Here is a 24,627-nt window from a genome sequence, read left to right on the forward strand (position 1 = left end):
TCATTCTACTATAAAAATAAATAAATAAATTACATGATGTCTTACAATTAGTTTTAGAATTATTACATCTAGGCTATGACACTACCCATTTCTAAAATTAGATTGATGGTGACGTTTTTTCTTTTGTTGTTTTTTTCAATGTTGTTACTTCCAAATCAAAGCACTTGAATGCATGAGATGTCTTGAGGGTTTATGTTTTGTGTTTATGTTTTCCGAGCTCAGACGTTTGATCCTGAATGCAGCGTTCACCTACATTAAAAGCGTCACTTGGTACAGTCAGGATTCTTCTAAATTATATATTTTTTTTTATCACTTTGGTTTGTCATGTTTTATAAATCACAAGATCTATAAGAAGACGCAACAACAATGATTTAATGTAATATTTACTCGTGTTTAGTGTACATGTCCGTCTGATACCAAGTTCTGCTCCACCCCCCAGCATTCCGACAATGGACTCGTCCGTCGTTAGGCCTTTGCAGTAGGGAGTTGTTTGGCGGACCCCGCAAGTTTTTCTTTACTTTACATGTTATTTTTGTTTGTGAATAAAAGGGCAAATTCTACATTTTTAGCATCGTTTGCCTCGGTAGTTACTCACTTTGTCGACTGAACATAAAAACAAAGTGTTTTGGGCGTGGTGCACAAGTACAGGGCCAAAGAAGGAAGGAAGGTATCGGTGATTCGGAACTGTCCGCGGCTGAGCTTATGATGCCGACGTTGCGGGACAGCACCATGTCCCACCCCGGCGAGAATTCCCACCAAGTCCGGGTGAAAGCCTATTATAAAGGGTAAGAAATCACCGCGTCTTTCACTATACAGTCGATCATCTTAATTAACTAACTACTGCCAGTTTTAGACTTGGAAACGTGGCTAACCAGTTAGCTAACCTTAGCTTAGTCAGCTAGCGATTGGCTAATGATGGGTACCAGGTTTTTGGTAAACTTGACCAGGCAGACAGGTGAAACTGTCCAGACGCGTTGTCAGCGTAGAGCCAGTTTATCTGTTTTATTTAAGAAATGTGACTGTTAGACAGCGAAGCTGTCACACTTGTCCATATCTGTTTAAAAAACAGTTCATTCCGACACAGTTTGTAAGCTTTGAGCTACTCTGTCAGCTCAGCTAGCTAACAGTTACTAGCTAAGTTGAGTATCTGTCTCCAGCACAGATTGATAAGGATTTGGCATGTTGTTACAAATGGCGTTTGTTTCCTTGTTGTAGTTTTGGCAACTTAAAAGGTGAAATACAGCAATTCAATAACATTATAACAATATAATAACTGAGGATGTTTGGAAAACCTTATAAAGTTTAAATGTTGATGTTTATGTTCTCGGATTTCTGAGTTTGAAGTACAAACAAATCACTGTAGCACATTTAAGGAAAGCATAATCTCACTATAGTGTTTTGGTAAAGTATGTCTTCTCAGAGATTTGCTCAAGCCACAGTCAGTGTGTTGAAGTCTATTACTAGACCATACTATACTATCAATACTGTACTATACTATACAGTTAATTTACAACTGTCTGTTGCTGATCGTTGTTGGCATGATCATGTCAGTGCTTTGAGCGATTGCTATCCTACGGAAGAAGAAGCTATGATGATTATCTCAAGAGATTTAGTTTCACACTTGAACATGGTGATGGAACTCATTGATCACTCCGTTGTTTCTATGACACTCCCTGCCTTGTTGTCACTGTTTGATGGAGCCTGTGATTGGATGCCAGCCAAAGCTTGAAAAACATGTAGTGCAAGTCACCTGAGCCAGACTTGTTGTATTTCTCACTGTGACACACCTCAGGTACTCTGTAATGTATGTTGGTCATTAGGTGTCATCTCAAAGAAGAAAGGCACCTGAAGTATTTATGACATTGCTGCTGTGGAATGTGAGCTATGATGCCGAAGAGGGAATGCAACGTGATCTCATCTCATCTATCGGGATCCATTAAGCCAGGATCTCATCAAGTTGTTATTGTTTCCTAGCTGAAGTGGGAGATGGAGGAGTTAACAGTACATCAAGGCGATATATTGAATAAGTAGCTTCATGTCAGTGCGGTTTCCCGTCTATACAGACGTCTATAAACCCTCTAAATCAAATAATTATACCAGTATGGTTATTTAAAAACAAGACCTGATTTGTGCATACAGTGATTGTTTATAGTAAAGCAATAGAAAGCCATCTAAATGTTTTAAAAATTCATTTTATGTCTGTGTTGTTATCTAATTTCAGTGTAGTATGCTGCATATAGTCCATTCTTGTCTATTTGCATGTCTCCTGTCAGTATCGGTGTCGGCATCAACAGACTGGTGTCAGCCTGTAGCAGTCTCAGCCTGTCACTGGCATGCCTTCACATTGCTCTCATTCAGGTCTATTGTCTGTGTAGAAGTCTGCAAATGTACTGACCACATGACCAGGATCAGGGATGGTTTCACCATGGTATCAGAGCTGCCACTAATCTAATCTAGCTTTTTAAATAGCTTGGTTTTTGCAGAAAAGTGTCTAATACTGTCATGTTACTACTGAAAATGTTATAGGCACTTTAGTTTATCTAAAGCTAAAGCTAGAGTTGATTTGTGTATAGTCTTTGACTATATCAAGATTGCGTGAAGGATTTTGTTTTGCCATATGGGTCTTTAAAACTAGACTAAGCAAAAGACTCAGGAACAGTGAGGCGTGTTCTGTGTTTGTTAAGGAGTTAGTCAGGCTTTTAACAAAATATTTTTCCACTGGAGAAGCTGTTGTTAGTGTAGGTGTTTGACGGGAGTCGTCTAAAAAGCTGCCTTCTTTCTGTTTCATCAGTCAGTTTTCTTTGGTCCACTACTATCACACAAATTGCAAACTGTTTGTAACCCTTTTGCTGAAGAAATTGTTAGCTTGTGGTTTAAAACTACTCAAGCACAAGGCTGAGTTGTATATTGTTTATGGTCTTCTAAACAAAAATACACATGTTTCTGTATGTCACTCCCACTATATCAGGCCAGACCAAACATTTTTTGCACAGTTGCCAATTCCAACTAAAACAAGGCTACTTATGCACCAGATCAACTTCAGAATTCCAGTGTAAGGCATGCTGTTTGGCAGGAAACTGGGATTACACTGGCTTGACAGAGCAGTTCAGTTATGTTCCTCTTTTAAAAGGAGTTGCTCTTCTGCTATCTGCATCATTGCTTAAAAGCCTTGCTTTATATAAAATATGGGAAGCGTTCCTTCACTTGCTTTTGACTTTCCTCTTTAAAAGCCCCCCAGGCACTGTAAGCCATGCAGCCACCCACCATCACACATCTCTATACGAGTGCTCTTATATTCTTGGCAGCTGCTAAATTGGATGTAGTGTGTTATCTCCGTGTTGTAATTTCGATTTATCTTCCACATTATGTGTAATACAGCTTAAGTGTTTGTTACACACATGTCTGCCTAGTCCTTGCGAGCGACCTTGTCCCCAGGCTCAGCAGGAGTGTGTTTAGTTAGCTGCAGGAGTGAAGCTCAGCACTGCAGGTGGCCTGTGTTGCCAGGAGAGCACAGCATCCTGAAGTCTAGACCAGTGGAGCTGTCTTTGATTCATCCTGATCTTTACTGGAGGTGGGCTGACTGGTTGTGTCTGTTCTGGTAAACTCTGCATGTAAATTCACGTATTTATTTTAGCGAGGGTCTGCAAGTGATTCTGGTTCTTGTTAGCGTGCACATGTGGGTTGTGTGAAGGTGTTGGAGGGGGCATACCCATGCGTAGAAGCAGTGACAGAGAGATGGATGGTCCTAGGCCCAGAGATGCACCCAGGCCCTTCTTCCTGCTTCAGTGCTCACCAGTGACGAATGGCTTCATGCTGGGCAGATGGGAATGCAGAGTCCTACAAATGGCAGTTAAGATATGAGGAGCATAGGCCAACACTCCCATTCAAGATTCCCTCCTCCTCCTCCTCTTCCCTTAATTTTGCCGTACTGTAGGACGGAACAGAGTGGAGGAATGCCAGGTCTGTGTGGAATGCCACTTCCTCCCTGTTCCTCACTGATGATGAGCTCCCAGTTGATTACACCACACAATTCTTCTGCCTTAGTCACCCTGAGGAATTTGACAGCTCACTTTCCTTTGTCTAACGCAGGGCATTAGGTAATCCTAGTTTGGCATATCATAATTATTTCTCAGGGGTCATATAAAAATATTTGATTTGTTCCTTGTAGAATTTGTAGAATCGTAAAAATGCAATTTGGAAATAAAAAAAAACTACATACTAATTATACCAGAGAGTGGGCAGGAACAGGAAAGTTTAAAAACTTGTCTTACAGATTAATAATTAATAATTAATGTAACTAGTTGCATTCAGCAATTGTCGCTTACAGTGCAAAGATTACACAGGAGATGACTGTTGAATGATGTTTTTTGTTTAAAAATTAGCCAGTCAATCAGAGAAGCTTGTGTATTTTTAATAGGTGACTTCAGTGATAATCACAATTGTGTACAGATGTTTCAGCTCCACTGCACAGACTTTATCTGCTGCCTGCTTTTAATTTATTTTTATCACTTTGTTGTCTGTCAGCATTCCTCTATCAGCTGTAGGCCTGAGCTGAGCTCGTATCTCGTGTTACAAAGGAAGTGGTTCGAAGCACCTGAGATGTGGCTAAACTTTAACTACAGCAGAGTTTAATGAACACTAACAGCTCTGGTCCAGTTACACAGTTAAAATCACTTGCTGGCCTTAAAACTGTGCTTCGACGGTCACAGTGTGGAAATTGCAGTGTTTGTATGTGTAAGCTCATGCAGTCTATCATCTGATGTTATCAGAGCTTTAGAAGGCAGTAGGCCTGCCTGTTTTGCTGGTCATGGAGGAGACATCAGGCTCCAGGAGCATAGTTGCCTGTGTTTTTCTTCCCCTTATCACAGGCAATGATTAACACCAGCAGGATGGAGGAAGAGGATAAAAACAGAGGGCGGAGGCCGAGGAAATGTAGTATTCCTCCTTTTCATTTGTGATGTGTGACTTTTAGTCGAGGCAGTTTAATACCTGTTACTCAGTGCTAATTCGAAACCGGATTATCAGCTGGTGTTTAATGGTGTATTACCCTACACTGACCTTTCACACTCCAAGCTTCAACTTGTACAGTACATGTCCTTGAAAGTGTGCTTTGTTTACACCAAGTGTTAGGGTTTTATCATCCTGCTATAAAGCTCTCACATTGATGAAAAACCAGGTCTATTTTTGATGATGGCAGTAAAGAGAGTAAGAGGTCTTTGACCCCAAGCTATTCCACCCCAACTGGTGGGATAGCTTTTACACATTATTATCCCCCATCCATGTTTTTTTTCCTTTTACTTCCATCTGTTTGCTCCACTCTCATTCCGTTTTTGCCCGTGTTGTCCCATTGACTCCCGGAGGCTGTCCAAAGTGCTGGGAGCAGGCACTATCAATTCTAACTTTGCCATAAAATTACAAGATCAAGGTCAGATGATCCCCTCCACAGAGATAAATGCTTCACAGTTCCTACAGTTGCTCTTACTGTAATGTTTGTGTATGTTTTTGAAAAGGCAGCGAGGGATGTTTTTGTTGATTATGAGTGTCGGGGGGTTTTCTCTTCCATTGGTGGATGGTGAACCTTAACCACAGCGGCCACCTGACAAAGCACAACCAGTTTTGTCAGTGATTCATTTTGATTTAGTTTGTGGTGTTGTCCCTCACTCTTTTGCAGCCTTTCTTGCTCATATTTTCTCACTCTTTCTTACACCCACAGCCATGCTGTACAGATGAATGTGCTCATGAATGTGACAGACAGCAAGACTGTGACTCACAGCAGTGTTTTGGGAGGAAAAGAGCTCTCTGTCACCTTTTGTTTTCTCTCCATTAAAAAAACAAGAGTCTACAAGAGGGAGAAAGAAAATGTGTTTAGGAGTAAAGAGTAGTGCTGACACAATCAGTTAATCATTTGATTAGCATGTTATGTACTTTTTTTTTCCTTGGTGGTTGCTGCTTTTCTCTGTTTGGTATAATTGGCAATTAAATATTGGATTTTATTGTCCAGACAGAACAATCAATCAATTTTGAAGGAGTCACCTTGGAGTTAATGAATTTGTTTTTACTCTATGCTGATATAATAAAGACTAAATAGTAAATCCATAAAAATATCAAGATATTAAAAGATAATGAATGTAATTATCAGTTACAGCTCTAGCAAACATATCTTATTTGTATGTTGGTGTTAGTATATTTAGTGTTTGCTTAGCAGTAAAAATCCTTTAGTACCTTTAATAGAAATCTGTGTATATTAGGGATGCACATTTTCATTTAATTCATAATATACCTAAACACATGTTCAGGAGTCAGGCGTGTGTGCAGCCTGTTTACAGTGAGGGTTGCTACTGAGACCATGTGTTCTATTCAACTAGCATCCTGATTTAAAAAATCCTGCGTATTCACAGTGAGTACAAATGGCAGTGCAGAATAACATGAATCGATCTTATCGGTTGATCTATTTTGGGACTGTATTCTGACAGACCACTGCTACATGGTCACAGAGATCACGCAGCACCTGAAAATCCCCAAAGGCATGGCTAGGCTACTAATAATTTTCTAACAGAAAGAACGGTGCTTGACGCCACATATTCTGTCTGCTGGTGGGAGTGTGTGTGTGTCTGTGTGTGTGTGTGTGTGTGTGCACATCGGGGTCGAACTCCACCGTGCACAATACAGAGAGCAGCGGAGTAATGCACGACCATGTAGACACAGAAATGACATGCCGAGCAGAACTGAGGCAGCCGCTCAGGGGAGTGGCGGAACGTCCTAATTTATTCAAACAAGTTCTTATCAACAATTAATCGATAGTCGATTATGATTATGAATAGATTTTCTGTCACCATCTAGCCAGTGCCTGACAGAGCACAGAGGTGAAAATCTGTGTTTGTGTGTGAGGACTCTTCAGACATTTAGCAACCCCTGTGTGCCACAAATTGAACTATGGAAAGTTTCTTATTCCCAGAGGTTGCAGTGTGATTGATGTAACCTCAAAATCTTTTTTTGCAGGGACATCATGATTACACATTTTGAACCGTCCATCTCATATGAGGGCCTGTATGGAGAGGTGAGGGATATGTGCTCCATGGACAACGACCAGCTCTTCACCATGAAGTGGATCGATGAGGAAGGTGCGTCTTGATAAAGCTGCATTCTCCACTGTTTTGGAGGAACTACATTGACTATGTATATGAAACATAAAGTTTACGTTGATTCTGAATCTGCCAGTTTACTTGGTACCATTTGTTATTATGAACACATAACTACACATGTCCCTGTCACTTGACTGGTCTTGTTTCGTCAGTCCAGAAAGTGGACTGCCACCCAATTCAATTTCTTGTCAGCCAGTTAGTCAGGCAGCAGTAATATTGTCATAGGAAAGATGGAGCCATCAGATCGTTGTGCTCAGGATAAGGTCAGCCTGCCCAAACTCATTAGACTCAGATCAGCTCCCACCGGTAGCCACCCACATGAGGAGTCATTAGCCTGTGTGAGTAAGAAAAGCTGCTTGATGGTTGTTTTTAAGTACTCTGTTTAGTGCTGGCTGTCTGTCCCACTGCCCCTTCTATAGAAACCACACACAGACAGCCATTTTTTTTTTTACAATAATTAGAAAATGGGTCTAGAATTAATCAATACCAAGCATGTGTTACTGCTGCTGACATACATTTCAAAAAGGCTCCTTCTCCAAGACAAAATGCTTCCCTGAAAGTGAGGCAGTAAAATCTTTTTTAAAAGAAAATATGCCCACAAATAGGCTGGTTTCAGTCTCTGATGTTCTAGATAGTAACCTAAATTTTTTACGTCTGTTGTTTGGACACAACAAGCTTTTCAAGTCCTCACCTTTGTGTCCAGGAACCTGTGATATGATTTCTCTGTTCCCGTTATGTGCTCACAAACACAACACTTCTTCATGAAACCAAAACTCTTCGGTTAAGATAGAACCCAGCAGTCACGTTACATTTGACGTTAAGACTGCTGCAGTCCGCCCACTACTTCAACATCAACCTCCAGCACTTTGTATCAGTTTAAGTCATGTGTCATAGTTTCAGTTCTTGTGCCATTTATACTGCATGTGAATACTTAGGTGTAGCACTAAGAATAGAATCAATGGCCGGAGCCTCGGCTCATGTTGCCTCTCCACCATCGCTACACTGACATCTGACTTTTCCTGTTACTGATAAGGAAATAATTAGGTGTGTGTTTGAGTGGCATTTTAATTATTGATCACTGAGCAAATATCCATGTACAATTAAAATGGAAACAGTTTGAAATGGCAGCATCGACTGCTGCAGTCTCCCACCATCGTGCGCACACCCACACACTTTATCCAGTGTTTACTTTAAAGTTCAAGTGTTGCATTTCATATCACACCTACAATGGTCGGACTGATTTTTCTTTTTTAATGCCATGCTGCCCTACTGTACCGCTCTCACCTTTTACACCTACAGCCTTTTGTGCAGGGAAATAGAGATACAGTGTATGTACCACTTAATGGTTACCACTGCTTGTTTTGTTGTTTCCGTGTATTTACAAGTAACCTGATCCTCATCGATGTTCTGAAATAACCTCTCAAATGCCATGTAAACGAGACACCCACTTCCTCTTTCTAGATCTCGTACAAGGCTTTAATAAGCCCCGATAGAGACTTAGAGTTAAAGGCTCTAAGCACATTTATTCATTTAAAAAAAAGTAAAAATAAAGTATAACCTCTCATTCTAGGGATTTCGCTTATTTACATGTGCAAGATTAAAGCAATGTGGATAATAATGTTCTGTGTGTTTACAAACCCCTAATTGCACAATGAGGATAGAAGGATGAAGGAAAATATCAGCTGATTGTTCTTCCTCTGATTATTTTCTAAATTCATTCAACTCTAAAATATGATAAATATGTGAAGAATGCCCATTTTAATTTTCAAGGTAATTTTTGTCATGTTTTGTTTTGACTGAGCAATAGTTCAAACACATTATAATTGAAGCCTCACATCTAATAAATAATAATAATAAAAAATGCACCTGCATGTGGTAATAAATTAATAAATTACCTCGTGGTTGGATGTACTGCCATATTCTCTGAAACGCCTTTGGAGACGGCTTATGGTGGAGAAATGAACATTCAATGCACGAGCAACAGATCTGGTTGACATTCCTGCTGTCAGCATGCCAATTGCACGCTCCCTCAATGCTTGTGGCATCTGTGGCATTTTGCTGTGAGACAAAACTGCACATTTCAGGGTGGCCTTTTATTGTGGGCAGTTTGAGGTACACCTGTGCACTAATCATGATGTCAGATCAGCATCTTGATGTGGCACACCTGTGAGGTGGGATGGATTATCTCAGCAAAGCAGAAGTGCTCACTATCACACATTTAGACAGATTTGTGAACAATGTTTGAGAGGAATGGTAATATTGTGTATCTGGAATGAAGTTTAGATCTTCAAGTCCATCTCATGAAACATGGGAGCAAAAACAAAAGTGTTGCGTTTATATTTTTGTTGAGTATATGTATATATATATAGAAGTTGCTGATAAAATGCGTTAATCACACCTTTTATTGCATTGTACATAGACTCTAAAAAAAATAGCCACACAGTTAATATGTCTAAATAATATTTTGAGACACATTTTCTCACTTGCACTATAAACATACTGTGCTTTCTAATCATAAAATCATTCCTTTAATTGTGCTTTCAGTCCAGATGTTCTGACATAAGACAAATAATACCTTCCGGGCTTCAATGTCAATCTCAGTACTATACCTAAACGATGACATGTTTTAGGAGGAGAAGTCAGGATCAGTCTAGAGGATGTTAACAGGATCTCTTGATTTCTACCTTCATCTGATTTCTCTTACTGTCTCTGCTCTCTTAAGTAAATGTGTGGACTGACATCTGTTCTGTCCTCTGCTGCTAGGTGACCCCTGCACCGTGTCCTCTCAGCTGGAATTGGAGGAAGCTCTGCGCCTCTATGAACTCAACAAAGACTCGGAGCTCATTATCCATGGTGAGCATCGCTGCTTTTTATGCAGACCTTATTTATAACACATACGGTCATCTTGCAGTATTTGATTCACAGGACGTTCTTATGTGCTGTGGCCAATAAGATGTTGATTCAGTCCAATGTCTTGGTCAGTACCAGATTAGACGACTCTTTGCTCTCTTGCTGGTCCGCTCACCTTCCTGTTGGGCAGCCTTATTGCATGTTCTTTGATCGAGACACAGTATAGCATTATCGTTGAGCCGTGCCAACACAGACCAACAGCCTGTCAGACTCAGGATTTATTTAGTAGTCCTGCCAGTACTAGTATTTTCCAATAATAGAAGGAGACTCACAAAAAAACTTCTTACAAAGTCGGATAAATGCAATTACTCTTTCATGTCCGTTTATTTAAATTTATAAATAAGATTAATATGATGTATGATGAATATATATTCCTTACATGGTGTGTTTATATTCATTCAGAACATTGTGAACTTAATATTCTTTACTGTTTTAATATCTTTATCTAAACAAATGCAAATCTATCTTTAACTGTATGTTATAACCACACTCCTCTTTTATGGAAACAGACATAAAACATAACATAGGAAACAACTAAGCTAGAATATCATTGATTATTGATTTTACAAAAAAATAAAATTTGTATGTACCACATTTTTTTTAAGTAGCCATGTGACTGCTCATTGCTAATGACTGGAAAAATGAATTCACCGCCTTATACATTTTGAATGTGCGTCTTTCTACAGCTTACTAATTATAAATAAGCAGCACTTAAATGTGTCTGCCTGAAGATAGATTATACAGGATTTTTTGTTTTTACGTATGTCAAGCCACAAAAAATGCTAATTACAGATTTCAGTCTACAAATCTGACTACGCTTCCTTTTCTTTTCCTATGTCTGTGTGCATTTATATTTCTGTTTATTCTGCACACAAAGAGGCATCAAAACATATGGTTAATGCTCCACTGACCTGTGAAAACAACATTACTTCCGCTGTTGATGTCTGTCTGTCTGCAGGCCCTTGAGCTACTTCACTTCCCTGTCTAAGCTGAGCCTACTTGACAAACAGTTGTGCAACTCCATGAATCTGGAGGTCAGGGCTAGCTCTGACGCTGTGGTAGGAGGGGGCGAGAGTTGTGTGGAACATTTGATTGACAGTCTGTGTGTGTGAGCATGTAACCTGGGGGTAGCGAGGATGGAGGGGTTCTGGTTAATGTAAAGTTTTAATCAAATCAGAGGTGACGGGTCAAGAGTGCAGTGGATGCCAGTGTGATGGCGACAGATGAATGGGAAGAGGGGGGTGAAGAGAGGATGTGACGGTGCCGTGGGGGGCCACCAGGTCTGCTCGTTAACGAGCTCGCCGGCGGTAGCCCACGCCTCGCCTCTGACTCACCCTGCCCCCCAGTCTAGCTCAATCTGTCTCGCTCTTGTTGACATCTATAGGATTGCTTTTTTTCCCCCACTTCCTTGTATAAGTCGCACGCACGAACACTCTTACAGTGTCATGAAAACAACATAAGGGAATTTCATCATGGATTGCTCGAGGCGATGGATTTTACTGCAGGAAGTTTTGACTGCCGTTATGATGAGGGAAAGTGAAATGTACTGAGCAGCATATAAACACCCTCACATGAATGCTGTCAGACTTGTCTGCCATTTTTGATGAATTAAAGGATTTCCAAAGATAACAATGCCTCTTTTTTTCTTTCCAGTTTTCCCCTGTGTACCAGAGAAACCTGGCATGCCCTGTCCTGGAGAAGACAGTGAGTGAAACATTTCCTAACTTTAGGTTAACATTGTGTGTTATGTGCATTAAAAACATAAGACAAATTGACCTTTTTCCAAACATATAACATTCTGTGTCTAAATAAAATGTGTGAATGAATTGGTTTGTTTCCTGGTATCCAATACAAAGAAAGGGCAATTGTAAAACATCATCATCAAAACGCACCACAAATAAGATGTCCTGGTCAGCTAATAAACTTCAGGACACATATATTGAATTGTATAACTACTAAAGTAATAGCACTGAGAAATCACAGCTTGATCAATATGTGTGTCTATATGTGAGGGTTTAATTTTCAAGGGTCCTCTGTCCTCTTGAATTGAAAATTTGAAATCTGCAATAATTAGCATGCCACTGTCACATGAAGGAAATGACGCTGATTAATAATCCTGAGCACACATTCAGAAATGATCATCATAGTGATTAGCAAAGAAGAGGAGCAGGTGTGCCTGTAGTGTGGAGTGTTTTTGTAAATAAACAATAATAAAATAAAAAAAAAGAATCTAGTCATAATTCTTCATCTGAGATTATACAGACCTTGGTGTAAATACACCACGTTTCTAAATTAAATGAAGTCTTATTTGTTATTTCCTTCTCCCCACAGAGTCAATATATCGCCGTGGAGCCCGGCGCTGGAGGAAGCTTTACTACGCCAGTGGTCACGCGTTTCAGGCCAAACGCTTTAACAGGGTGAGACATGATGAACAGTATTCTGAACTAAGGGTTCCAACATATCCCTATTATTTACACTGAATTATTGTAGTGTAGTATAATGTATAATAAAGGGAAAATGAGACATCAGCTACATTTAATGCAATCGTTAACATCAATAGGAAATTGATTCTAGACGAGGAAAAGCCATTGCTGCCTCTGTAGCATCTTCTAAAAGTATACTTTGTGCTTATGTTGATTCTTCTCTCTCCCTCCTCCTCCTGAAAAGCGAGCCCACTGTGCCATCTGTACAGACCGAATCTGGGGTCTGGGAAGACAAGGCTACAAATGCATCAACTGCAAACTGCTGGTGCACAAGAAGTGCCATAAACTGGTCACAGTGGAGTGTGGCAGGCCGATGATTCAGGTGAGAGCTGCGATGGATGCTCATTATCTTGATGGTGTTAAGTGGATCATTACCAGCCACAACTCATATAGCACATATAGTGCTGAACAGTTTTCTGTTTCTGTGCTGGTTGTATTTAATGGTGAATGTTACTGTCTAGGAACCAATTATGCCCGGTCCACCATCAGGTCAATTAGACTCAACTGAACAGCCAGGTAATACACACTTCCTCTTTCTCTCTTTCTCACCGTTACACCCACTCAAATGTGTTTGCAAATGTTCATCAGCAGTCAAATGTATTATAATGTCACTGCTTGATTGTTTGGAAGCAAAAACGTATCTGGGGCTAACATTATATTAACAGAATATCAAAACAGAATCATCCAAAAAGCAGAGTAACATCAGCAGATCACACATATCCTAACTGAAAAATGTTTGGAAAAGACACTGGTCAGATATGACTGTTGAATATTGTTGAAATTTGTTTTTTTGTGTGTGTTTTTGGATTACAATAGAGGTGAGTTTAGCCGCTTATTGACCAAAAACACAATCTATAGATTAACATTTCTAAAATAATTCCATTGATCTCAGGACCTGTGTGTTTCAGCAAAACCTTGGGGACCCAGACTACAAGTTATTCAGCTGTAGGGTTTACCTACAGCACCAGACTTAAATCCAGTCAGGTGGTTGAGGGGTTGACTGGAATGAGAGAGTATCATTGTTGCTATTGTTAGGGAGGCAGCTGGAACTCCAGCTAAAGATACTAAGAGGCCACCTGCGGTGTAGATATCTTTGTTCGAGTCTGGTTTTAAACTGCACCTATGTGCACGAAAGTGTTAACACGACCTATATCAGGGTTTTCTGAAAATACACAAAGAAAAGTCTGGTTTTGTTGTATTGTTCAACAGGGATCAATATAAGCTTGGTATTTGCTTTTCTAACCATGCAGGGAGAAATTACTCTGGCACTGCAGAGCTGTGAACAAAGCCTGTGACTGTCTCACACCTATTTTCTCTCCTTCTTCTTCCTCTCTTGTTTTTTCTCTCTCCTTCCTCCCCCTCTCCTTCTGTCTGTCTGTCACTTTCTCTCCCCCCCCCCCTCCTCCCCTCCTAGGTCCTCAGAATAAAGACTCCAGAGAAAGCCTGACTTATGATGGAGAAGAAAAAGAGGTGAGAGAGAAATCTTTTCAAACACTGTAGATATGTGACTCACAGTCTGTCAACCTGTCATATCAACTCGATGGATATGCGTGTGTGTAATATGTATATTTAGAGACAGACATTGGCAAGAGGGGGAAGGAATAGGATCACCTGTAATTGGAAGCAGGTTTTCGTCTACTTTTAAATGGGTGATTTTTCTTTCACCTGCTGTGCATGCGTGATATAGAGCGCATGCAGACGTAGGCACCCTTGCAGCACTGTGTAGGTATTGATTTCCTATGGTGGAGTTAATAAAGTAACCTTTTATCATGGCTCTTAACACCACAGGCTGATTAATGGCTTGGGATGCAGTTTGGGGATTTCTGTGGAGGATTGTTGAACGGAGCAGGAGAACTGGTGATGGATAAAGAATGGATCGAGTCGGACACAGATGGACAGAGATAAAAGAGAGCAAGCCAAATGATCTTATCTACAGTTCCATGTCTGACTCTGGGGATGGACCTTGTCACGTGAAGGGAGGTTAGATGGATAGGTAGTCTAAATGGTTCACTACAGAACAGATTACAGGAGAGGAGAGAATATACTGTAGGTGAGGAAAGGGTGAAGGTGGAAATCAGGGTTACAGAGAAGAAGGACTCTAACACAACGAAGATCTAATACAATGGAGGCCATGTGTGGGTGCTTTAAAAAGACAATAAACTCATTGCTAAGATTTACTTTTAGTAAATGGTGCTGGGAGCTGTTTCAGTCTCATTTACAAATCCACCCAAAGGGAAATCACAGTCTCATCTGAACCAAATCACCAGTTCTGTCAATAGTTCAGTGAATATATCATCCAAAGATAGGTTGATGACAGATTCTCCGAGTCAACTCTGTGTTCAATGCATTATTTTGTAAAGTGTTTGTATGATAGTATTTCCTAGCTCTACATGTTCTTATCTGCCCCCAGGCACGCAGCAGTAGAGACACAGGAAAATCACCCTCCAGCCTTGGCCTGGCAGATTTCGACCTGCTCAGGGTAATCGGCAGAGGCAGCTATGCCAAGGTGCTGTTGGTGCAGCTGAAAAAGACAGAGCGCATCTACGCCATGAAGGTTGTCAAGAAGGAGCTGGTCAATGACGACGAGGTAAATTGAAATAGTTTTAAACACAGCTGATGCCTTACTGACTTACTATTATTATTACAGGTGGGTCCACTGAGAGCATCATGTAATTCATACAAACTGCAGCCATCTGCAGTGAACAGTTTCTTTTGCATGAAGCTACACATGAATTTATAGCATTAAACAAAAAGCTTGAGTGGTGGATCAGACAAAAGCAGGCATGCCCTGTGAGGGCACACAGTACGCAAATGTTATGTTGGCTTTGTTGTGCTGGAACAAGGCATGAAGAGGGGGGATCGTCATAGCCGCATTATATCATGATCTCTATGTGAAAGAGGTTAATAACATGTAAAACTATTACACCGTTTTTGCTGCGGTCTGTAGGCGTAAAGTGGTTTTTAGAGCTGCACATAATGACTGTCTTCTTTATTAGTTGAAATTTTTTGTTTCATTTGTATAAACCTTAAGTCATAAGTAAATCATTTTGACCTTCCAAGTCCAGAATTCAAAGCATTTTGTTGGATTTTTGATATAAAGCAGCATATAGTCAAATTGAAACAGCTTGTGGTTTGCCTGTTTTTACTTCAGTAGTTTATAATTAATGTAATAATAGTATTGTACAGTTATAAACAGACTCATTATTTTAGCTTTAGGATTATATTAAGTTTTGTTTTTTAATCAGGTCGTTGTCAGAGGTTTGTTTGTCTTTATATACAGTACAATATCTGTAAAGCTAAGCTTTGTGTTGAAGTCTATACAGTGTGACAATAACAACACGCCTCCTCCTATTGAGATGTGGGGTTAGTTAATAGTGAAGTCATCAGTCTTCAGTCACTGCCATGTATAATTAATATAATTAGTACAATCAATGGGGAACTGTTATTCATAGCACAATGAGCATTTGTCTTGAGCGATTGAACATCCATCTTGTGCATCTTATCTGAAACACTTAAAATTGAGTTGACAGTCTGCCTCGAATCCATCAGTCTTTCTAAGAAGGTGTAGATAAACCATCATGTCATCAAAAATTGATCTCAGCGAACACATGTAGCAGAACAGCCAGCGGCGGTAGAAGTAGTTAGCCTTGATTAGACGCACTTAGTGTGATTGACAAATTGACAGGTGCCTCTCGATCAATGGTGAAGTGTTCTGCTGTCCCTGTCCTGTCAACGTGAGCAGCATCCGTGTCCAGACATATTACCATCCAGCTATCAATAGAGCGCTTCTCCTGGCTCAGCCCTTTTTTTTTCCTCCCCTCAGCCACTGCCCACCTAATACTCAAGGGAACCTCAAGCTTCACAGCATGGTCGATGGAGCTCTGTGCTTATTCAGCTTTTATAAGTTCAAGGGTACTATGCCAGAATGATCGGATTGACATGTGAGTGTGTCTTTGTGTGTTTCTCTTCCAGGACATTGACTGGGTCCAAACAGAAAAACATGTCTTTGAGCAAGCCTCTAATCATCCCTTCCTGGTCGGCCTCCACTCCTGTTTCCAGACAGAAAGCAGGTTAGGGCCTTTCTCTTGGATACGTTGGATGTTTTCTCAAGGGTCATCAAATCACATCACCCTGATGTGTCCAGTCAGGAGTGTACCCCACTTTGTTGACATCATTAAAACCTTGAGGCGTTGGAAGAAGAAAATATGTGGAATAAAAAAAAAAAGATTCTGGGTCTCCCTCATTAAAATCAGTCTGTATGTGTGTGACAGTATTACAGGATTATAGTGCTAAAAAATGCTCTTAAAATGGCCAAAAAAAACAAAATGTGCCTCTAACATGTGGAGGGGGTGATCCGTTCTGTCATACCCAAAATAATAAAATAGGTTAGTGCATTTCAAAACAATACATATGTGTTTCGAAATGACTCATAAGAGTCAGTGTATCGTCAACGCCCGCTATTCTGGGTAATGTGTGCTTATGTGAAAGCACTACCTTTAGGGTCAGGGTGAAAGTGTGAATATAGGACAGTTAAGGTTGTGGGAAAATCCCCATCATGGTGGAAGCCCTTCACAGCATGATGTCTTCTTAACATTAAATATGAACGTGTGGGGAAAAAAAAAAAAAAGATTTGTCCTTCCTTGGATCATCTCTGTTGTCCTGTGTTTTGTGCACCCATCCATGACCAATGAGTGATCTTATCAGATATGTAACAAATACACTTCTTTTCTGCAGACTTTTCTTTGTTATCGAATATGTAAACGGAGGAGATCTCATGTTCCACATGCAAAGACAAAGAAAACTCCCAGAAGAACACGCCAGGTAGATTCACACTGTCTCATGTGTACTTAAAAGAAACAACACAGGCGTCTTTGATGGCTTCGTGTAGATACGTGTGATGAATTGTTGTCTCTCTTTTTTTAGATTCTACTCAGCAGAGATTAGCCTGGCGCTCAACTACCTCCACGAGCGGGGAATCATCTACAGAGATCTGAAACTGGACAATGTACTGCTAGATTCTGAGGGACACATCAAACTAACAGACTATGGCATGTGCAAGGTGTGGTTTAAATAATAAATAGAAATGTGTATTCGAACAACACAGCAGCGTACTTCTGATAAAAAGCACCTTGGAAGAGGATGTTGCAGCTGATGATCGTTTTGTTTTTGCAGGAGGGCTTGAGACCAGGCGATACAACGAGCACTTTCTGTGGTACCCCCAATTACATCGCACCAGAAATACTCAGAGGAGAGGACTACGGTGAGAGTTACAACACACAGGCACTTACCAGAAATGTTATCTGGTTATTTGAGATGATACAGTACATAAGATGTTACTCTCAGAGGTGTAGAACATAGATTATCTGCACTCTGTGAGCATAATATCAGTGCATAACATCAAAACCAGAAACTTGTTTTTTTTTTTCTCTTTGGGTATGGGGCCTACAAGAGAAAAGGGAATAGAAAAGGAGAACTATACACAGAGGCCCTTTTTAAAATCCTCCTAATAAAACTTCTCTGTATAAACTCTTCTCTGGATGGAAAAAATGATGCAAAGGATGACTCTTTATACTGAATGACTCAAAAATTGAACGTGCTACAGACATTTATAGCAAAGGTTACTTGCGGTTTCAGGTGCTCAGTCATATATCAATTTCTACATCCTAACTGCGTGCACATCTATCTGTACACATCATACAGTAAAAATAGAAAAAGCTCCCTGGTTACTAAAGGAGGTATCATAGCGACAAGTTACACCGTTTGAAAAAGGAGATTTGTTTTTAATCTCGTGCACATTTTTTCCCCATCTGATGTCTTTTGTGGTTGACATGAAAGAATTGTGGATACTGATGTGCAGTATTTATGTGTGATACAGTCCTACAGCAGTGCTAACCTTCAGAAACACCAGCCATACTGAAAACTTCTGTGTTTTTAAAGTTAAAAAAAATACTGTAGTTCATTTTTTGGCAAAGGAAACATGCAAAAAACTAAAACAAAGCATTTTTTTGACAGTGATATTTTTAAACTTCATAATCAGGATATCATTTTTATGCTTGCAAATCGTGCTACATAATGACATGTATTAAGATAAATGCGAGTGTATTATGCTATCGCTATGGGTGAGCCCTAATTGCTTGCTTGGACAAATAAAAGGGGAGCATTCATGTGTTGCAGAAGATTGGTGGGAAAGCTGTGATAATATGCAACACCAGTGTGATGCTTTCAAGGTGGAGGCAGTTGCTATAGTAACCCTAAAACACTGCTGGTATGCTGCATGCAGTAATTGAAAGTACACAATGTTTATGAGAACATGTCATAAAAGTAGTTTTACAGGCTGCCGTTGTTCATTTCTGTCTGCGCTACCTGAAATATGAGCCGTAATGTACAATAAGCGTGTGTGTGTGTGTATGTGTGTGTGTGTGTCAGGGTTCAGCGTGGACTGGTGGGCACTGGGCGTTCTGATGTTTGAGATGATGGCAGGCCGGTCACCGTTTGACATCGTTGGCAGCTCTGACAACCCAGACCAGAACACAGAAGACTACCTCTTTCAAGGTAACACACACACACACACACATGAACACAACTAAGGTTTATAGCTGGAAGAAAAACAACACCTTTACATTGACACCTTTCTAATAGCTTCTCTCAGTACCAGGCACATGCCATCTGTTATAATGGAATGTGTGAACCTATGTCTGTGCTTGTGATTATCTCATTGTAAATACAGCATTACAGTGAGTCTGGTTTTAGAGAGTTGAGCAGTGAAGTCAGATTTTCATCATACTTTATGAAAAGCCACTGACACTGTATGTATGTTTATCGCCGTTAGACCTGACAGGATTGAACTGTAGCAGTGTCAGTACCATCCTCTGTCAGTTTGGCTTCAGGGGACCGTTTGTCTCACCTCTCCTCCCCCCCCCCCCCCCCCCTTCTTCCTTTCACCTCCTGCAGTAATATTGGAAAAACAGATCAGAATCCCTCGCTCGTTGTCAGTCAAAGCTGCCAGCGTCCTCAAAGGATTCCTCAACAAGGTAAGAGACAGCCTGCACCAATCTTAAAACAGTGTTAGTTCCCGCTGGGCCCTGAGAATGACACTATTATGGCCTCTGTTACAGTCACCTGCCCTCATTTTTTTTTTCTGCCCTACCTCCCTCACTCTCTCACTTGCCAGTTATCTCAGCCTTGTGCCGTCATCTCCCACTGTTTCTCACCCTTCTCTCACCCTCCCTCCCACAGGATCCCAAGGAGCGTCTAGGCTGCCACCCTCAGACAGGCTTTGCCGACATCATGGGTCATCCGTTCTTCCGAAACGTCGACTGGGACCTTGTGAGTTATTCACTCTCTGTGGCCGTTTTCTGTCTCACTCTTCTCTTTCCTTAATTATAAATTTAATCATGATTTCAAATGGAGCACTGATGTATGCAGGTATTGATTCTGAGGGGGGAGAAAAAAACAGGAAACTGCTACTAGACAGCAGAGGGTCAAATCTAAGTGCACAGGGTCAGTCTCTCTCTCTCTCTCTCTCTCTCTCCTGCCCTGCAGGCATAGACGCTCCGTCAAAGCTGAGGGTTATAAGCTGCGGGATGAGACTCGTGTCCTTGTGGAGAGTTAGGCAGTTAGGAACAAACAGGCCAGGCAGAAGACTGACAGCAGATAGGATGACTAACACATGGACTGAGACGGGAAGCCAAAGATGGAAAGGAAATGAGAGGAGACAGATTATAGAGACGGAGCACATAGAGCTGAAATATTGAGCTTTAGAAGACTGGCTTTGTCAAACACACCCGAGGGTATTTCTGCAAACCACATTTGACCGCCTTCATTACTTCTTGCTGCGACTGCTGTTTTGCATAGATGCCATATATTGTTTATGCTTGAAACACATGAGTGTAATGAAGAATGTGGAACAGGAAATTAACATCCTGGCCTCCATTTATAGTCTTTAGACATCTCAGAATCACTCACAGGAATGCCAATGAAATTTAAACTTCACTTATAAATACTCAGTTATTTCAGAAGCTTCCTGTTCTCAGGTTCACCACTGAGTAAGTTGTCATGTAAGAGTGAATGAGAATCTTTTTTTTGTTTTTACAACCCAATGAGCTGTAAATTGATGTCGGAAATGTCAACGATCACAGGCTGGTGAAGATATAATGTGGTTGCCTGGTTGCAATTAACATTAATTTTAGCTTTAAAATGTCTGAGAAAGACCTTTGTGACATCTGCAAATGGCAAAAAAACAGCAGCTGAAACCTGTAAATGTTTCGTACTTCTGCATGAAGATTTACAGTAATCACAACATTGGCAAGTTTCTCTTTCACAAAGAAACCCACTTGTGTTGTTGTACATTGTAAGTTGAAGGTTGGTAGTAACAGCACACAGGTATACCTGTGTGCAAAAAATGTTTTAGTGGTTTTTGCACTGCGTCATGTTTTACATCATGAATCTGTTGCTGAAAAATACCACCTACACCTGAACAGGTCTAAATGTGTCAGGAATTTTCCACTGTCTAAAAAAATCCTGCAAATATATTAATGAAAACCTTAAAATGGTTGTATCACGAGACCTTTTACCTCTTCGGTAAAAGCTAAAAAAAAAAAAAGGTAAAAGGTAGATTAATCTTGCTCTGGGCTTCATCTGTACTCTATTGGGGAAAAAAAGATGTAGATGTAGACATCTTCCGTTCTTCCCCTGTTGTGGTAATTTTAGAGGTGAGGATAGTTTGTGCAGGAAATTGCAAATGTGTAACTTGATTAAGTTCCAAATTTAAAGTGCTTTAGACCGCTAAATGCCTCTGGAGGGGAGGTACTGAGCCTCTGAAACTCTGTCCACGTGTAAAGGATCAGACTTGATTCACCTCCAAAGACAGACAGACATGTGCTGGTGGATGACAAGACAGACAGACTGACAGACAGACAGACAGACAGACAGACAGACAGACAGACAGACAGACAGACAGACAGGGCCGCTCACCAGGGATCACTGTGACCTCTTTTTCCCTGTTTGGTCTGGAGCAGGCACACAGCAGTATGTCAGAGTGTCTGGACGGATCAGCTTACAACCCCTCCCACCCCCACCCCCAACTCTCCCCAACGTAATCTGCAAGTTGGTCCGGCAGTGTGTCCTTTGGCCTGCAGGGGGTGCAGCTTCTGACTTGCCAACACGTGCGGTAACAGTTGGGAGACAGATGAGGTTTATTGAGAGTACATGTACGCTGCTGTGATGATTGTAATGACAGGCACAGGCAGCGGTAGGAGGACCGTGGCGCCTCGTAAAGGATTTTAAAGGGAGTTAGTATCAGTTACTCTCACAAAGTATTTATAGGAATACAATTTGTGTTGGGGAGAAAGAAAAGGCTGTGGTGTTGGTTTGATTTTTCACTCTGCAGGTCACAATAATTATAGAATTCTAAATATTTTTTAATGAATGATCATTCCTTTAGTGTCAAAAAAGAGGATAAACTGCCACAAGCTCTGAGGGGAAGTGATGCCTGTCAATTGCTTGTTTATTAGATCAATTCCAAAATCCCTAATTGTTGGCTGATGAATGAAATTGCTTATTGATCATCAATCTTTTTGCAGATTATCATTGCAGCTCACAAGTGTTTTTAATGAGTGTACGGGGAGAAAAACAGTTGACTTTTCTGTTATTTCAGCTGGAACAGAAGCAGGTGGTCCCTCCATTCAAGCCCAACATCTCAGGGGAATTTGGACTGGACAACTTTGACGCACAGTTCACCAATGAGCCCATCCAGCTCACACCCGATGACGAGTGAGTCCCTGCTCCCTTGGCTCTTTTATTTTTTTACTTGGTTAATTATTGGTAACTTGACTGTTCATACATCCTTCTCTTTATTGTAGTGACGTGGTCAAGAAGATCGACCAGTCTGAGTTCGAAGGGTTCGAGTACATCAACCCTCTTCTGATGTCAGCGGAGGAGTGTGTGTGAGGATGGAGGAGGGTAGACATGACGTCCATGCTCATACACACCACCCACCTACACACCTAAACACATACAAACACAAACACACTCTCTCATGCACGTGTTTACGTGGCATCTCCATGTCTTCAAGCTGCATGGTTATGAGACAACCCGACGACATCAACCTTCTGTTTGAGGACCACACATGCACAGTAGAACGCTTATTTGCCAAAACCAGTCTCACACTCTGCCATTTATAACCACTTGCCCTTAAGCCTATCTTCTTTCTTAATTATTTTTATATCATGTAAATCTGCACTGATATCAACTCTCTCATTGGGGCCTCTTTATCGGTAGCCAACATGGCTACAATGTTCTTCCAAGATTGCTGTACATGGGGGGGGGGGGCACGACTGCTAATTGATGAACTGAGCATCCTCTACTTCCAACTGGTGGGTTGTTTTCAATGCATATTTTATTTGTATATATATATATATATATGAAACTACTACAGAGGATAAACGTTAGACAAGGCCTTTTTAGTTCCAAGCTGCAGTCGGACAAAAGTGACGTCTCAGTCATCATTTTTGAAACTAATTTTGTCGCGACATCCCTTCTGTAGAAAAAAAAGAAGAGTCCTAACACTAGCCTTTTTTAAAAAAAAAAGAAAAGATACAATCTATATATTTTTCTCATGTTTTATTTAACATACCTGTTATAAAGTGTTAAATGTTCCATCCTGAGCAACAGATGAGTAATCTGGAAAATAAAGAGTCTGCTTCAGGTCCCTTCTGTAAATGAAGGAACTTCAGCAGCAGTATAACACTAATGAGTTCTCAAACTGTGAAGGAAAAAGAGCTCGGTCACCAGGAAAAGAGCTGGAAGAGTAGCACACACCTAACGCTAGAGCACAGGTTTGATTCCGTGAAATATTTACTACATTCAGACAGGCAGGACCAAAAAAAAAAAACGACACATTTTGCTGAAACAATATATTGCTGGTACGTGTTAGAAGGTACAGTATATATAAGGAACATGTGATAGAATTTATATGTTCAGATTTATTTCTCATTTCTATTACTATGCCTTTTCTGCTTTTGTATTTTCTTCATTCCATGTGCGTCTTTTTGTCGTATGTCACTGTTGAAATGAGAGCAACATGGTGCAGTTTAAGTCCTGAAATGTGGCTTTGAAAAACTGGAAACTGTGGCTTCTTTGTTCCATGTTTTTTTTTCTATGCCCACAGTTTATTTTCATGATAGGATATTTTATAAAACTGCTTTAAAGCATATCAAAGCTCTGAAGACTCACTCTCTTCCTGCTGACTGTTACGACAGTATGTGATCCTGCATGAAGTCAAAGCATCTCTCTCACTACTTGGATTTTGGGGCCCATATGGTGACCGGAGGAACACAGATTTATCTGTTACACTTGTTATATTATTTTCTTTATCGTTGCTTTTTTGTGAATAATCAGGCTTGCTTTTGATTTTTTTTTTTTTTGTATCACTACATTGATTCCAAAATGTTACTGGGTGAACCCAATGGAAACACTATTTGTTGTATTTGTTGTGTTTTGGGGATGTTTACCATCCACAGGACTCTGGTGAACTTTATTATTAGTGCTCAAAGAAAAAAAAAAACTAAGATGGTAAAATAAACATTTTATTTCTCTCTTTGTGGTAATATGAGTTTGTGTGAGTGCTGATGTATCATACTTTGAGGACGGCCAAGTAGGTTTATTGTGTTAGCACCAGTGTTGATGTGCAAGGAGTACATGTAGCACAGTGAGGTATTTAGAAGTGGTAAGAACTATTTAATTTTATTACCACAGTTGTTGTAATTAGTCCTAAAACCAAGAGATGTCTTTGTTTTAATCTGCCTCATTTCCTTTGAAATTGCCTATAGACACAGAAGCTAGCTTGCTAAACTGACAAAACACAAGTTTGCTTCCTTAACAGCTTTACAGTCTTTACTGTGCTCTTGAGAAAATGGGAATTTATTCAATTCAAATATATATGTATAGTGTCTTTTATGATAAAAATAGTCTCTAAGCACTTTACAGAAATCCAGAGCCTGACCACCCCAGGACGCAATTAGACATGAGGTGTTAAGCTTGAGCTTTTCAGCCCCAGCTGCCTCTGTCTGCGCTGGTCACATGACCCTGGCCCA

At 40.4% G+C, this 24,627-nt stretch overlaps 1 protein-coding gene across 2 annotated transcripts; it reads left to right on the forward strand.

The window, feature by feature from the left end:
- The first annotated feature begins 460 nt into the window (after positions 1 to 460).
- prkci (protein kinase C, iota) lies at positions 461 to 24,131 on the forward strand. 2 transcript variants are annotated; one of them, XM_028427257.1, is made up of 18 exons: positions 461 to 785; positions 7,000 to 7,121; positions 9,906 to 9,995; positions 11,706 to 11,756; positions 12,384 to 12,469; positions 12,720 to 12,857; positions 12,997 to 13,051; positions 13,950 to 14,005; positions 14,946 to 15,122; positions 16,508 to 16,605; positions 17,270 to 17,356; positions 17,459 to 17,594; positions 17,708 to 17,795; positions 18,962 to 19,087; positions 19,487 to 19,566; positions 19,772 to 19,861; positions 22,191 to 22,306; positions 22,396 to 24,131. In XM_028427257.1, exons 1-18 carry the CDS (start codon positions 703 to 705, stop codon positions 22,481 to 22,483), a joined length of 1,767 nt encoding a protein of 588 aa, XP_028283058.1. In that variant the 5' UTR covers positions 461 to 702; the 3' UTR covers positions 22,484 to 24,131. The 2 variants fall into 2 exon arrangements, with proteins under 2 accessions (XP_028283058.1, XP_028283059.1); XM_028427258.1 differs by lacking the exons at positions 22,191 to 22,306; positions 22,396 to 24,131 and adding an exon at positions 20,078 to 20,859.
- Positions 24,132 to 24,627: the final 496 nt, after the last annotated feature.

The sequence above is a fragment of the Parambassis ranga genome, chromosome 17 (assembly GCF_900634625.1).
Source record: "Parambassis ranga chromosome 17, fParRan2.1, whole genome shotgun sequence".
NCBI classification, from domain to species: domain Eukaryota; kingdom Metazoa; phylum Chordata; class Actinopteri; family Ambassidae; genus Parambassis; species Parambassis ranga.

Excerpts from the sequence above, each read along its gene's own strand:
- prkci (XM_028427257.1), top strand. The coding sequence starts at position 703 with ATGATGCCGACGTTGCGGGACAGCACCATGTCCCACCCCGGCGAGAAT. Across the intron at positions 13,052-13,949 it reads AGACTCAACTGAACAGCCAG|GTCCTCAGAATAAAGACTCC; the intron begins GTAATACACACT and ends CTCCCCTCCTAG. Across the intron at positions 17,357-17,458 it reads CTCCCAGAAGAACACGCCAG|ATTCTACTCAGCAGAGATTA; the intron begins GTAGATTCACAC and ends CTCTTTTTTTAG.